This window comes from Crocuta crocuta, unplaced genomic scaffold (genome assembly GCF_008692635.1).
Source record: "Crocuta crocuta isolate KB4526 unplaced genomic scaffold, BGI_CrCroc_1.0 scaffold25, whole genome shotgun sequence".
Classification (NCBI taxonomy): Eukaryota; Metazoa; Chordata; class Mammalia; order Carnivora; family Hyaenidae; genus Crocuta; species Crocuta crocuta.
Genome location: NW_027532015.1, coordinates 7564756 through 7581508, shown reverse-complemented (window position 1 = coordinate 7581508; position 16753 = coordinate 7564756). Strand labels below are relative to the sequence as shown.

At 38.8% G+C, this 16753-nt stretch overlaps 1 protein-coding gene and 1 non-coding gene across 4 annotated transcripts in view; both read left to right on the top strand.

The window, feature by feature from the left end:
• Positions 1–16753, top strand: part of UTRN (utrophin) — a 563065-nt gene that overhangs the window by 432903 nt on the left and 113409 nt on the right. For all 3 annotated transcript variants that reach the window (XM_077776104.1, XM_077776105.1, XM_077776103.1), the window contains one exon: positions 15187–15316. In XM_077776104.1, coding sequence (XP_077632230.1) covers positions 15187–15316 — 130 coding nt within the window. The remainder of the gene's footprint in view (positions 1–15186; positions 15317–16753) is intronic.
• LOC144241616 (U6 spliceosomal RNA) lies at positions 2807–2917 on the top strand. The gene has a single exon (XR_013338129.1). It is a non-coding gene; the product is annotated as a U6 spliceosomal RNA (small nuclear RNA).

Here is a 16753-nt window from a genome sequence, read left to right as displayed (position 1 = left end):
CCCACTAAGGACTTGTATTCATTCCTGGAAGCAGCCATTCTCAGAGTGAGGCCACACCTACCTGCCATACTCCACTTAGTTATCTGCAATTGATTTATCTCCTAAGTCTGATAGGTATCATGGGAACTTGACCCTTAAGGGCCACAGAATATCCAAGCTTAGAGGGAGAGGCATGGCAACTTAATAGCTATCGCTGTCTGGCAGTGAAATTGAGTGGACGACAAATGTTGCAGGAAATAGAGGTATGTAAAACCAAGCAATTATATACAGTCCACCTCCTTAATAGAGCAACCCATTTCTAATGAACTGCCTCTGGATATATTTACCCTGGTTTCAGTTATGTAATACTTTATTCGTTCAACAAATTTCTATGTTGCAGTTGATATTTGCCATGTACTTTGCTAGCTACTGGGCATCTATCACTTCATAAGACTAATTTTGCTGTCACTGAGTTCACCTCTAGCAGCGACTTGGAAACAAGTAACGATAGTGGATACCAAAGCCATGGTAACGTCAGCATGGACACATGGCCAGGGAGGCACAGGTGAATCATGATTATCTGTACTTGGGAAGATTGGGTAGGGCTTCACAGAGCAAGTAGCTTTTGAGCTCAAAAGAGATCTTTGGAGTAAGAATTCACTAAAGACTGTTACCAAAACTCCCGGAGGGAAAATCCTCTAAATGAGTCATGACATGACTTTGGAGTGTGCAATAGAACAAGAGGTGTTGCTTACCTCCCTTTTCAATTCTACTTAGAATGAGTCTGAAAGAGAAAAAAAAGTGGAAGTTTAGCACCTTATTTGGTACCTGGTAAAGTAGATGTTGAATATATTAGCCGAATAAAGGAATACATTTGCGTGTACATACATTTTGAAAAGTGTAGGAAAGAATACTCTTTTACTGTGAGAAACGGAAGGATTCCTCTCTTAGTTTTAGCATTTATACTTAGTATTCTGACTCAGGCATCATTTTTCATGTCAATGGGGTGGAACCAAAATGAATTTATATATTAAATGTTCATTTAGGGACGTTAACCAAAACTTTTAAAGCACTGTGAAGGAGATTTTTTTTTAAATTTTATCTGCATACTAATGAAAAGTAAGCCTGTTTTTTTCCCTTTTCTCATGTAGTTTTATTAGTGCTATCAAATTTAATGACTCTTCTGCCCTTTTTTGCTGTCATACTATAATGACTTCAGATCCATATATGCTGATTTAGCTTCGAAAGCAAGTTGGGGGAAAAAAAGCAAATTACATTCTAACAGATTCTCCTTATGTTTATATCGTTTATTTTTTCTGCTTGTATTCTCCAATAAATGGTAAGTGTTTGTTGTTGGTGTTGTTTTGAAACCAGAAGCTACGGAAGCCTGCTGTACCAGCAGTCCTTCTATTTGGTCTAGTAGAGATGCCTTTCATCTCAACTGTAAGATGAAGGGCCAGCTTCGTGAGTGTGTGTCCCATGCAATTACAGTCACATAAGGCTTCGCTCTTAACAGGGCCGTGCCCTTGGTTTAATGCTCTGGTGCTGCCGTCTTGAAATTCCTAATAATATTTGAACAAGGGTCTCTGTGAATTATATAGTGAGACCTGCTGGCATCAAGAAATGCATTAATGTTTATGTTTTCACATTAATAAAACAACACTTTTACAGTAATGAAATCCTCTTAAAACTTCACGTATTCCCTTCCTCAAGTTAGTAAGCTCCCACTCTCACCCACACACCCCTCAGTGTAACTTACCCTGTCTCTGTGTGTTAGTGTCAGCTGTGATGTGACCAGAGGTCTATTTTCAGTCCTTCCTTACCTGTCAACTCCCTGATAGTTCTTCTGTTCATTCTCTTTGCTTGACTTCTAGAACACTACACTGTGCAGATTCTCTGCATACGTCACTGGTATCTCCTTCTCGATCTCCTCTGCTGAGCCCTTCTTTTCTCAGCCTCCTAAAAGTGGGACGCACCAGAGGCCAAGTCATGCCAATTCCTCTATAGCTATTCTTTTCTGAACTCATCGGGCCTTCTGGTTTTATATGCCAATCACCACAAAATTTATATCTGTTTACATGTCACGTCTACTTGGGTATCTAATAGACATCTCAAACTTAGTATGTCCAAACTGAATTCCTGAACCTGCTGCTCAAAATCATTCTCCTAGATCTTCCCTCATTTCAATGGAAAGAACTCTATTCCAGTTGGTTAGATAAAAAAAATAATAATCACCTTCAATCTTGTCTTTTTCTCATATTCCATCTGTTAGATAATCTTGTTGGTTCCATGTTCAAAATAAAACATCAGAATCCGATTACCTCTTACTTGCTATTAGAAGCTACAAATATTAGTATCTGTTATTCTCAGTACAGTGGCCAGAATATTCCTTATTCCAATGAATCAAAACTTCACAGTGGCTTCCCATTTGATTCAGAATAAAAGTCACAGTCCTCAGAATAGTCTATAAGACACTATGTGATGTGACCTGCCTCCTCCTCACACCTTGCTCACTTCATTCTCACTATTTTCTCTCTTAAACACTGGTTTCAGCCATACCAGCCCTTAGCTGGGCCTTTTGTTGAAGCATCATACTGTCTTCTTTTTTTTTTTTTTTAAGTTTATTTATTTTGAGAGAGAGAGTGCAAGCTGGGGAGGGACAGAGAAAGAATCTCAAGCAAGTTCTGTGCTGTCAGCATCAAGCCTGGCACCCAACTCAAACTCACCAAACCTTGAGATCATGACCTGAGCCAAAATCGAGTTGGATGCTTAACCGACTGAACCACCCAGGCATTCTAATAATGCCATTTTTTAAGAGTAGTAATTTGTGCTTGCTTCAGCAGCATGTATACTAATATTGGAATGATACAGAGAAGATTGATGGCCATGGCCTCTGTGTGTGGATGACATATAAATTCGTGAAGCATTCTGTATTTTTTCAAAAAATTAAAAATAGAACTACTGTATGATCCAGCAATTCCATTTCTGGGTATTTATCTGAAGAAAATTAAAACATCAGTTTGAAGACCTATATGCACCCTATGTTTATTTACAACATCCAGGATGTGGAAGTAACTGAAGTGTCCATCAACAGGTGAACAGATGAAGAAGATACAGCCACAATGGAATATATATATATATATATTCCAAATGAATAAACAAATGAATAAACAAAACAGAAACAGACTCATAGATACTGTAAATAAGCTGTTGGTTACCAGAGTGGGGAGGGGTTGGTAGGTGGGTGAAATAGGTGAAGGAGATTAAGAGGTATGAACTCAGAGTTATAAAATTAGTAAGTCGTGAGTATGTAATATACAGCATAAGGAACACAGTCAATAACATTATAATAGCTCTGTATGATGAAAAATGGTAACTAGACTTACTGTGGGGATCATCTTGTAATGTATGAAAATATCAAATCACTATGATGTACACCTGATACTAAAAGGATATTGTATATCAATTATACTTCAGTAAAAAAATAAAAAATAAGTAAAAATAATTATGTGTTCAATGATAAATGAAGTAGATTTCATTTAGTATTTCTTTCTTAGATTTTAAGTTATGAATATATCATTACAGAATTTATAAAATAAAGAACAATAAACTGACCTTAATTTTACTACTATAAGGCAATCATCTTCATTTTGCATGAATATTTCCTTTTTTCATTTCACACAGTTCTAATAGGGCACATCGTTTTAATCCTGACTCTTTTACTTAACTATGTGTCATGTCTATTTCTTCATGTTGCTATATGGTCATTATCACAGTAATTTTTCAAGGTTATGTAATGGTCCCTAGTGTAGCCATACCCTGGTGAGCCTAAATATTTTCCAGGTGTTAGATATTTAAATTGCTTTCAAATCTTTTTAATCATAAATAACTTTATAATGAAAACCTTTGTGTTTGTAGCTTTTTCTGGATCATTTTCCTAGGATATATTCTCAAAGGTGAAATTCTTGTTTCACACAATATGAACATAGTAATGACTCTTGATATATTGCCAACCTACTTTCCCGAGTGATCGAACCAATTTTCCGCCTCTAGCAACGTATGAAAGTGAAGTTTCACTGCACCCTTGCCTGTGATTTCTCATTTTTTCCCTTCTTTCCTGTGGACCTTGTATTGTTAGCATTAAAATGCTATTCCATGCCAGTATGCATAACCATTTTTGCCATCAGAGAGCTTTACTTTGGTGTTTTAGTCTGGAACAAATGGGCTCCCAAAAAGTCATTGCATTTATATGTTTGCTTTCTAAAAATCTAAAGGGACATAATAAGCTTGCCACCCAGTTTTATGCTTTCTAAACATTTTTGCTTAATCTTGGAGGATCACAAAATCCATTGTTCTCAGAATGAAATAATTTTTCCCTTAAGAGAGTTAAATTCAGTTGTTCCTGCTAATGGAAGGTTGAGTACCCATCTCCGTCATCCAAAACTGTAGATAAAATAGCTAGAACTTTCTTCACAAGTTACAGTGAATCGAAGCTGAGAGAAGAATTCTGTCTTCGCTAAGAGCTGAGAATGTTGGTAAGACTTTAGGTTAGCATCATTTTAAAAGTAACTAGTTATTCTGTAATGCTAAGTAGTTTTGAGATAGCTTCACATTCACTGTGTCACCTGTGAAATTAGTAAAATGAGAGATTTTGTTATTAACATGCAGAGAAGCTTCGAGACAAACCCAAGGGCTCATGGTAGGTAAGGGTGTGCCTACATGGTGTGCACTGGATAGTCACACAGGCTTTTGGCTACTAATTTCTGCTTTTACTGTACCACAGAACAGTTTTTTAGACATCTCCTTATTCTTTCTTATATAAATTCATTGAGTTCCTGCTCTGCCCTGTAGGGCATAGACGTGTGCCTTCATCGAGGGCTCAGTCTGGTGCAGGAGTCAGGTCTGCGAAGCAGCCAGGACAGGCATGTGGGCCGAATGCTCCAGCAAAGCAGATAGCCAGGGCTGGAGAGGCTGAGAAGAGAGAAGGCTGGACCTGCAGGGGATCCAGGTGATGTTCATACTAATAGCCAGGATGGTGGTGGTGCTGTAACGCTAAAGAATCTAGAAGGACAACCCTTGGCAATCTCTTTGACGTTGACCAATGAGGGCCAGTGAGAGCACTAAGAAAGCACACAATTAGTGTGTCGAGAACTAACTTTTTCTTTGAAGGCCTAAAGGAGGTGACTCCTTCCCTCCTCAGCTCTGCAGTCATTCCATGCTGCTTTCTTTGCAGACCAGCTTCGTATGAGCAGGCCAGCTTCATATGAACTACTCCCATTTCCTGGAAGTTCGCCTTCCTTGAATCTTTCAAGTCCATTTACTCCTTTCTTCATTCATTCATCCAACATATATACCAAGTGCTGAGATCTAAACAATGAGAAGGAGCTTTTGAAGGTTTGAAGCACAAACTTTCTGGATTGCAAAGGGCAAGAGGAGGGAAGCCTTGGCATATTCTAGGAACAGAAATGAAGATTTTGAGCCTCGAAATTAGGGTACTTTTAGTAGTTGAGGTTGGAGAGCAAGGAAGGTTCAGATCTTGGTAGGAAGGTTAGAATTCCTTTGAAGCCATGGGAGGGTTTTAAGCAGGAGAACCCAAAGATCTGCTTTATCTGTAATTTTAGTATTATGGTCTAGAAAACTTTTAGGAAAAGTGCATCTCAGTGAACTTTGACACTTTCTATAGAAACAATTTGGATAATGGCTTGAGATTAAGGAAATGAGAGGGCACCTGGGTGGCTCAGTTGTTACACAGCTGACTCTTGATTTTTGGCTCAGATCACAATCTCACGGTTTGCGAGTTTGAGCTATACATGGGGCTCTGTGCTGACAGCTCAGAGCCTGCTTAGAATTCTCTCTCTCTCTCTCTCTCTCTCTCTCTTTCTTTCTCTCAAAAATAAATAAATAATTTTAAAAAATAAAAAAGAAAGGAGAGGTGACAGTTGTTCCTTAAAGAAGAGGGGTTGATACCAGGGGGTTGTGATTTAATTCACACCCACTGTTGTGTCTCTTCTCCCATGTCTCAGTACAGTGTGACGAATTCCCAGTTTAGGACAGAAGGGGATGTCGGGAATTACTTTCCTTCTTCCACATTTTCTCAGCCCTCATTTTCATATCAAGTGATTTGCAGGATTCTGCCCATGTCAGTGCTGTCAGGAGTATGTTTGCTTGGCATCAGCACAGCGACTCTGGTGGGCCAATGCCATGTTCATGATGAAAATGAACAGTAGCTGATTGATTTGAGAGACTTTCAGGCGTAAGCCACCATAGTCACTTGTTTATGTGGACAGTCCCTGACATAACAATGGTGGACTTACAGTTTTTCAACTTTATAATGGTGCAAAATCCATAGGAATTCAGGAGAAACTGTATTTTGAATTTTAAATTTGGATCTTTTCCTGGGCTAGTGTTATGCAGGATGTCCCGTCCCATAATCCTCAGCAGTCGAAGCTGCAGCCCCCAGGCCACCATGCAGTCACAAGGGCCAATGACTGATCCTATTGACAATCATCCTGTTTCCATCCAACCATTTTGCTTTTCACTTTCAGTACAGTATTTAATAAATTACATGAGATAGCCAACTTTGTTCTAAAATGGCCTTGTATTAGATGATTTTGCCCAGTTGTAGGCTAATCCAGGTATTAGCACATTTAAGGTAGGCTAGGCTAACCTATGATGTTTGGTAGATTAGGTATATTCAATGCATTTTTTAATGTTTATTTACTTTTGAGAGAGAGAGACAGAGACAGAGCATGAGCAGAGGAGAGTAGAAAGAGGAAGACACAAAATCTGAAGCAGGTTCCAAGGCTCTGAGCTGTCAGCACAGAGGCCGATGCAGGGCTCAAACTCATGAACCATGAGATTATGACCTGAGCCAAAGTTGGTTGACTGAGCCACCCGGGTGCCCCTCAGTGCATTTTTCACTTAGGATATTTTGAACTTACAATGGGCTTATTCGGGTATAACCCCATCATAAGTGAAGGGAGATCTATACCTTCTTATCTCTTAATTTCCTTTCCTTCCAATTATAGCAAGTGGGGAGAAGTATTCCTAGACATTACAGGAGGATCATTGAGAATCTCTCTTTAGGCATTTAAAGTTGAATAAGAAGCAATTTACTCTGCTGCCAGAAACTCCTAGGAATACTGGTAAGTGGCCAAACAGCACGCCGAGTTTGAAAGGAGCCCAGAATGACAAGAAAGGTGGGCTCTGCTAAACTGGGTGCTGGGTTGGGAGAAATTCTGTTGAGAATGAAAACACTGTGGTTTTAGTAATTAAATTCTGATATTTGAATCAGGTCTTCATTAATCATACATTCCAGGGCTTCATTTAGTTTAAATAACATACAGAAGGTGCTTCACAGGGAAAACCATGAAAGACTAGATTACTTCACCTGTTCATTCTGTTTCCTTGAGTTGCTTTTCCCTTAATTACCTTGAATCTTATTCCAGTCCCTTTTTCAACACACAGTTCACATATTTTTGGAAAGGTTGCTTGTGCCTTCTTTACCTCCCACCACCTTCTGTCTCTTTCCTCAGTGCCCTGTTTGTATGTCTCTCAATGATTTGTGGCACGTCACACATGGTGACCAGCATTCTCCTCTCCTCTGTCACCTGTAGGTTCCTTAAGACCTGGGATCATGGTGTATGAATTGCTGTCTACTCTTGTGTTTGGAGTATTTCCTTCAGATTATCTGAATTTAATATCTTTTAAATTGTCTATGTTGGTGGAAATCTTTGTTGGAAAACTCTGTCATACACTCTTAACACCTTAGGATGAGAGAGTCGTTGAACAGTTGGCTCTCCATTTATTACTCTTGACTTTGGAGGTACCTGAGACCATTGTTGGAAAACCCTGTCATACACTCTTAACACCTTAGGATGAGAGAGTCGTTGAACTGTTGGCTCTTCATTTATTACTCTTGACTTTGGAGGTACCCGAGACCATATGTCCTCATATTAAAAACTTAAGAGCAGGTAACTTTTAAAATACAGCTTCAGGGGCACATGGGTGGCTCAGTTGGTCAAGCATTCAGCATTGGCTCAGGTCATGATCTCGTGGTCCGTGGGTTTGAGCCCTACATCAGGTTCTCTGCTGACAGCTCAGAGCCTGCAGCCTGCTTCAGATTCTGTGTCTCCCTCTCTCTCTGCCCCTCCCTGCTCATGGTCTGTCTCTCTCTTTCTTCCCCAAATAACTAAACATTAAAAAAATAAAAGAAGAAACAAAAGAAAATATAGTTTCAATTATAGTTTTTATATCTTTTCCTTCTTACAACTGATCTGGTCTAGTGCTTACAGGCCAGTGCTTGATTTCATATGTGCTTGCCTGGAAGGGGGATTGAGGTCTTTGGACTATTAGAATGGAAAATGCATAAGCTATGTGGTAAGTTTGTCACAGAGAACATTCTTAGGTTAATGGCCAGGCCTTGAGTCAGCAAGGTAGCTAGATATCAGCTGTATAAGAAGTATGTAGTTACTAGGTGCCTTTCCTATCAACCACAAAGACTTACTTCCCTCTAACTTTCATGATAGGAAACATTTTTCCAGAAGCAGTCACCCTCATCCTTTGTTTACCCAGCTCTGACAGTGCCAGCCTGCTAAGCTGGGCAAGCACTTCCCTCAGGGCTTTTGTATTTGCAGTTCGCCCTGCCTGCATTGCTCTTTTGCCAGATATTGTTATGGCTGGCTTCCTCACCTCCTTCAGCTCTTTCTTCAAATTTCACTGCCTTGAGATGCCTTCCGTGACTACTTACATAAAATATCACCTATTCTCCTTCCTATCCCAACCCTCCCTTTCCTCTGTATCATGTGGTAGATTGTTACAGTAATGAATCATGATTGTCTATATCTTGGCCCCTCTGCTGAGGATCTTTGCTGTTCCCCTCACGAAGAAATGCATTCTCTTGAATCTATGCATATCCTCAAGACTTGCTTCCAATAATAGAATGAGGCAGAAGTGCAAATTCTAGAACTGCATTGTCCAATGTGGTAACCCTTAGCCACATGTGACCATTTATATTTAAATTAAATCAATTATGAGATAAAATTTAGAGTCCAGTTCTTCGGTTGTATTAGACATAGTTCAAGTGCCAAATAGTCACAAGCAACCAGTGGTTACCATATTGGACAGTGTGGTTTTATAACATTGTAACCATTGCAGAATGTTCCTTAGGGCAGAGCTGCTCTAGAGCCTATGTTTTAAGAGATCTTGCAGCTTTCACTCTGCTCTTTAGGAACACTAATTACCAGGCTTTGAAGAAGCCTAGTCCAAACTACTATGCATTTAGACGGCCAGATAGAGGGAAACTGAGGTATGCCAGCCACTAGTCCACAATAATTTCCAGATCTGTGAATGAACCCATCTTGGACTCACAACCCCAGTTCAACCACAGGTGACTACAGCCACAGGAGTAATCTTTGGTGGCATCAGCCGAAAAGCTGGTCAAGTTGCCAATCCAAAGAATCATGAAAATGAAGTTGTCGTTGTTTTAAGCCAGTGCATTCAGATGGATTTGATACACACTGGTAATAACAGACTCAACCTTCAATGTAATGACTGCAATCGTTTTGAAACTATGCCCTATCCAGTTAGTTACCTCATGGATCAGGATGTGGATAAAAAAGGGAAGACGGAGTGACCCATACTACTCCTTTCAGAGAAATGTGATACTTGCTCATCCAGGGAGGGGAAAAAAAAGATATTTGCTGTTAATTAATCAGTGATCAACAATAAAGTAAAATGCTTAGAATTTACTAGCTGATAATTAGATGTTAGGAAGTGCTGGCTCCATCTGTAGAGCATAAGACTCTTGATATCAAGGTTGTAAGTTCAAGCCTCACATTGGATGTAGAGATTACTTAATAAAATCTTTAAAAAGTACTTATGATAATTAGGCGATAGGAAAAAACTTTGCCTCAAAAAATTATTTACTAATAATTTGCAAAGTATATAGGTCAAATGATCCAGAGCTAAATGGATTCTAATAGTTATTCCAATTTAGAATAATCGCATGTGGGGGACTTTGTTATATTTTGCTCTTCTATGTTGTGGAATCCTACCTAGTATTTAATCTGAAAGCATTTCTTCTTTTATTCCTTATTCCCTAAGCAGTTACTAAGTACTTCTTATATATGTCTAGGCAAGCACTGAAAAGAATTTCGAATGATTAAGATGTGAGCCTTACCCAAGAAGAACTGACAATGTAATGGAGGGGACAGATGCATGGTCACAATATGTCAGGATGAGCTGTGTTAGAGAAATAGGAAGTGCCCTGGGAACTCTGGGAGTGGGCGCATACTGAACATACAGAATGAGCTATTTGCAGATGGGTGAGGATAGAGCTTAGAAGGAAACACATTACCTAGAGAACTTTTTTGGGAGAAAGAGCAAAATTCTTATTTTAAATAATAACTCTATTGAGATATTATTCACATAGAATAAAATTCAAGTGAACAATTCAGCAGCTGTTAGTGTAGTCACAGGATGGTATGACATTCATCACTATCTGAACTTAGAACATTATCCCCAAGAGACACCCCATACCCATGACCAGTCACTTCGCCACTCTTCCCCCAGCTGTTCAGCCCTAAGCAACCCCTGTTCTATTTTTTGTCTCTGTACACTTACCTATTGGCACATTTCAGAGTAATGGGCTTCTGTGTCTGGCTTGTTTCACTTAACATAACATTTTCAGAGTTCATCCATGTCGTAGCATGTATCAGTATGCCATTCATTTTTATTGCTGAATGAGATTTTCATTTTTTGGATATACAACATCGTGTTTATCTGGTCAGCAGTTGATGTTTGGACTGTATCCCCGGTTTGGCTATTATGAATAATATTGCTATGAACATTCATCTACGAATTTTTATGTAGACTTAAACTTTCAGTTCTCTTGGGTATATACCTAGAAGTGGACTTGCTGGGTATATGGCAACCCTTTCTTTAACGTTTGAAGGAACTGCCAAATTGTTTTTCAAAGTGGCTGCTCCATTTTAGCATTCCACCAGCAGAATGTCAGGCTTCCAACTTCTTCACATCTTTGCCAATACTTGTTATTGCCTGAGAACAGAATTGTTTTGAATGAAAATATAAAGTCATTAAAATAGAAAAATTCCTATTAGATTATGTTATACTCACTTAAGGCAGCCCATATAGAAGTCATATGATATTAGAACCTGAAGGTGAATGCCACTTTGTAGCTCTGTATACAAAACAACTCTGTTGGAGTCTAATTATCGTATCATTAATGTTCACCAGGTGGTTAGGAAATGCTGGTTTTCTTTTATGTCTAAGTGAGAGGTAAAGGATGGTGAAATGATTAAATGTATAATACTGTTGAAAGTTAAACCTGTTTCTGACATGCAATTAAATATAATTGAAGTAGGACAAATTGAATAACAAAATTAAATTTGCAAAATATTATATTGTATGAGCTGATATTATTAAATGTATGTTCTTCTCCGGGATGTTTGGTTGGTTAGTTGGCATTAGGGCTTGACCCCCACATTTTTCCTTACTTGGCACGATTCCCACCTGCCCACACTTGCCTCTTCTCCTCCGCTGCCTTGGCATATCAAAGGAGTTCATGAGACATTCCCCTGCCAACGCCCTTTGCAGAGAAAGTGTTTCAAAAAGTGCTGAAGTTTAAGATGATTACGAAGGAAAAGGGATTCTCCAGTCCTCCGGAGTGGGGCTTTGGCTTTCTCACACTCAGATTTGTTTTTCATGAATCTAGGAGAATTGACAATGATTTCCTCAAAATCAGAAATGTAAATCTGACAGTCATAACCCCACCACCACCGCCGCCACCTTGTCCAGCCCTTCAGTGGCTTCCCGTGCCCATTACTGGTTGTCTCAGATGCTTAGTTAGGATGCCATACAGTGGTTTTTGTGACCTGATATCTGCTCGGCTCTTCAGCACTTAATGTTTGCAGTTCCCTAAGTGTACATACTGTCAGACTCATTTATTCTTCTGCTAGCGTTTCGTTTCCTCTTTTGAAAGTACTCTTCTCTCTCTAAAAGACTCAATTTAGATACCGCATCTACCAGGAAGCAATTCCAAGCCCCCTAGCTCTACCAGGTCCCAAAGCACTGATACGGGTGCCTTGTTTACCACAGTGAAAAAGAAAAACCAACCAAACAAAAAAACCAAAAATGCCTTTGGCCTTGTAGACCTTATACTTTCTCTGAGAAAAACAGACAATAGACAATAATCATAATAACTAAATACCTACCTTGCATAGTAGAAGGTGTTGGGAAATGTAGTGGATGGGAGAGATGGAATTCTACATTAAATAGCATGGCTGGGTGGGCTTCACTGAGAAGGCCTCTTGGGATAAGGAATATGCCATGTGGATACCTGGGGAAAGAGCCTTCCAGGCAGAGTAAACAACCAGCCAGTGAAGTTGCCCATCATGAGAGCATCTGTGTGAGAGTGATAAAAATTCCAGCTATCAAGGAAGTTGGCTGTCTAGTTTTCCCAAATATCCTTCCTGTGGACAAACATACATTTCCATTCAGAGGCTTAGAATTATAAAAATAGGTGTTTTTCATGTTTTATTTATTTCAGAGAGAGAGAGAGAGAGAGACAGCGTGAGCAGGGGGGGTCAGAGAGAGAGGGAGACACAGAATCTGAAGCAGGCTCTAGGCTCTGAGCTAGCTGTCAGCACAGAGCCTGATGCGGGGCTCGAACCCATGAACTATGAGATCATGACCTGAGCTGAAGTCGGATGCTTAACCGACTGAGCCACCCAGGCGCCCTTCTAAAAATAGTTTTAACACAGATCTCTCCTATGCCATTTCCCCTCCCCAGACTCCTATTCAATGCACATTTTGTGGACTAATAATAATCCAGAACTCCCAGCTGGGCATGACTGCACACCTAAGTCATATGGATCATATTATATTCTTTCTCCACCATGAGATCAGGATTCACCCTCTGTGAAAGATATGCCCCGTAATCATTTTATGTTTCCAGAGGACCAGGTCTGCTTCTGTTCTCCGTTCTCTTGAGTCACATTCCTTTATGTTCTGCCTTCTCTCAGGTCTTAATTCCTTTCCATCCACATCATCACCCAGTTGGTGTTTCCTGGTTTCTCTTTTGTGCCAAGTCTGTAAATACTGCCCATGAATCCTCATCTGATTTGATCAAATGGAAGGAGGAGGTATTCTAGTTCCTTCACCTTCCCATTAACAGCTTGTCCTAAATAGGGTCATGTCTGGGACTTCACTTACCAAAAGAAGAAACCCAGCAGAGCCCTTGCAAGTTATTTTAAGAGTTGTTACCTCTCTCACATTTAACTGGTTAGGTTGGGGCTTGGGGGAAAATACTCTTGATCACTACAATTTTTATAAGTCTGGTACATTACCCACTGTTTTTCCCTGCTGTCTTTTCAGCAACATGCCCTTTCATAGCATTATTTCATATTTTGTATTTCTAGGTGCTTCAGGAAGTAAATACTAGGAATATTTTCATTTACCTGGAATTTCTTGCTGTAACAGTAATCTCGGTTAAAGAATAGGCTCAAAACCTGGAAATGTATACAGATATGTCTGTACTAAATTCTGTCTTCCCCATTTCTCTTCTGTCTCTTTCATTTCCACATTTCAGAAGTTTTAAATGTCAGAATATTGTCTTGTTTGCCTTGCATGTCACATCTTGAGACTTCTTCACAAGCTGCATTTCTTAATAGAGATGGTGAAAGCTCTGTCACATAGTCATTTAATGCCCCTAGATGCTAGCTGATGTGGGGATTTATCGACTTGTGCTTGCCTCACGGTCTGTCTTCGCTTACATGGATGCCATGTAAGTGTAGCTACGGATTTTAGAGCAAGTTTTACTTCATCCCTTTCCTGTGCGTTATTACTGTGTCTAACTTGCTGGTGGGTGCTTTTTTGTTGTTGTTCACTCCATCCTTTTCATTTAAATTTTTGGTCAAGATAATAATTATAAGTAGTTTAGAAGTCAAATAGTATTTACAATGCTTATCAAAAATCCAGCATTCTGTCACTCATCTCCCCCCACCCTTCCCCACCAGTGATGTTCTTTTTCAAAGGCATCACTGGTATTTTTCTGGTGTTTAGCTCTGGTTTTTAACAGCAGATGATTATTCTGGGTTTCTAGATGATTTTTTTTTTCTTTTATCTACTGTGGAAGATGAGGATTTAGCCTGCAAATACCCTGTCATCCCAACATATGTCAAATGCCATTTAAAAAAAATAGTTGTGTTTGGAGGCAAAAATTTTATTGATTCTAAAATAGTGTTACTCCAATGCAGTATTTTAGAAAACGAAAACAGAGCTTTCGTAATGCATTGTCAGGGGACTGCACTAAAAGCGAAATATTGTTAGAGCCACTAGGTGTTTCTGTGTATAATTTTAAGAGGATAACAATAATAATAGTAACAATTTTGATTTAGTGATAGTATTCAAATAGTACATGAGAAAAATACTCATTTCCCTTACCTTGCAGTCATCAGTGAGTGAGTTTTGTTTTTAAACTCTAGTCAATTAGAGTCTTAATCACCAAACATTTTATGGGAGCAGAGGTGAAAGTTTAGTCCTACTTAAAAGAACAAAAGTACTAAAGGCAGACTTCTGAGAATCATACATTTGCATGAAAAACCTCACAAGGGAAAAATCGTAATTGCCTCAGCGTGAGATGGAACCTATTTGAAGATAATTGGAGACTGTCTTTTATGTGTTCTCTTTGGTTTAGTTTTGATTTCATGTACTTTAATTTGTTTCTATCTCTTAGTTTTTCTTCTTTAATATATTCTAAAGAATGTAAAGCACTTCTGAGGATCTCATTACTACTTGTGAAATTGCCTTCTTCAGTACCATTGGGTGTAATTTTTTTTGTCAGTCTTATAAGAAAAAGGTATCTTTGAACAGGCTGTTCTATTTTAGCAATCTGACAGCAGTGATAGCCCTAAAAGTACATTTTGTGTAAGCTGAGATATAACAATTTCTCTTAGGTGAATATTGTAAAGATTTTTGTTTTGCATAGTTAAGTCTTATCATCTTTTTGCTTTTATATATATTTCATCATTAATATGTGTAAAATTTATATTTTCACTTCTAACTTTGCTTAAATGGTTACTAGTCATTCCCTTGACAAGTATGGTCAGAAGGAGTCTCATTGAAGATATTCCATTACTTGGTGAACCCAGTAGGTTACAAATTCAACTTCTGCTTCTCTTTGCAAAGGCCCTGAGACGGGAGTTAAAGGAGAAAGAGTATTCTGTCCTGAATGCAATAGACCAAGCCCGAGTTTTCCTGGCCGATCAGCCAATTGAGGCCCCCGAAGAACCAAGGAGAAACCTGCAATCAAAAACAGGTGAGATTGGGTTCCTTCGTACATCGTAAAAGTCATGCAAGGGGAACAAAAACCTGAAATCAAGTAGGAGATTTCCTTACAGCATTTCAGGATCTAATATTAAAATTTTTCCTTTGAGTGTGAGTTCAGTCAAATATGTTGTTATGTAACAAATATCTAGATTTTTAAATTAAAAATGAAATGATTGTATAGATTCATATCCTTATTTTAAAAGGAAATTAACTGCAGAATAATGGATTTAGGAAAAGACATCCTGTAATTAATATTTCTTTGAGAAAGAAAAATTGACATTTCTTATATTTAAGACAAATTACATAATAAATAATTGCAAGTGGAGAGTGATATTTAAAATAAAGTATATAGGAATACAGAAATATCCATAAAGTAAGATTTTTTAAACTTGTAGTTTTCCATATTACCTTTTATTTTTATTTTTATTTTTTTATTTTTGAGAGAGACAGAGACAGAGCATGTACAGGGGAGGGGCAGAGAGAGAGGGAGACAGAATTCACAAAGGAGGCTCCAGGCTCTGAGCTGTCAGCACAGAGCCTGATGCAGGGCTTGAACCCATGAACTGTGTGAGATCATGACCTGAACTGAAGTGAGACACTTAACCGACTGGGCCACCCAGGTGCCCCCCAGATTACTTTTTAAAATAAGACACTAAAGCACCTTTCTTTTACAAGCAGACAACAGAAAATTAACCTATTTATGTCCTATTTATGTACTTTGGCTTAAAGTTGAAACAGTAACGACCTCATTAGCAAATAGTAGTAAATCCCACAGTAAATTTAAGAGAGGAATTTTGGGGCCAATATAGATCTTTATTATGATTTTTCACTGTTGTCAATAAAAGCATTCTGATGCATTTATAAAAACAAGCATGCCATTTGAAATATTTAAATATTTTTTAAAAAACAATTATTTTAGAGGGAGAACACAGATGAGGGAGAGGGGGAGAGGAAGACTCATAAGCAGTCTCCATGCTTAGCGTAGAGCCCAGTGCGGGGCTCAATCCCATGACCCTGAGATCATGACTATAGCCCAGCTAGATCAGATAAGTAGCCATTTTCCTCCTCACCCTTTCTCAGAGTATAATTTCCCATCAAGATCATGATGTTCCTTTCACTCATGTGTGGAGTTTGAGAAACTTCACAGATGACCATAGGGGAAGGGAAGGAAAAATAAGATAGTAACAGAGAGGGAGGTAAACCATAAGAGACTCTTAGATCTAGAGAACAAACTGAGGGTTGATGTGGGGGGGGGCAGGGTTGGGGGAAATGGGTGATGCGCATTAAGGAAGGCACTTACTGGGATGAACATTGGATGTTGTATATAAGCGATAAATCACAGGAATCTACTCCTGAAGCTAAACTACACTGTATGTTAGCTAGCTAAAAAAAAAAAAAATTATGATGTTCTTTGCCCTTTAAGCCT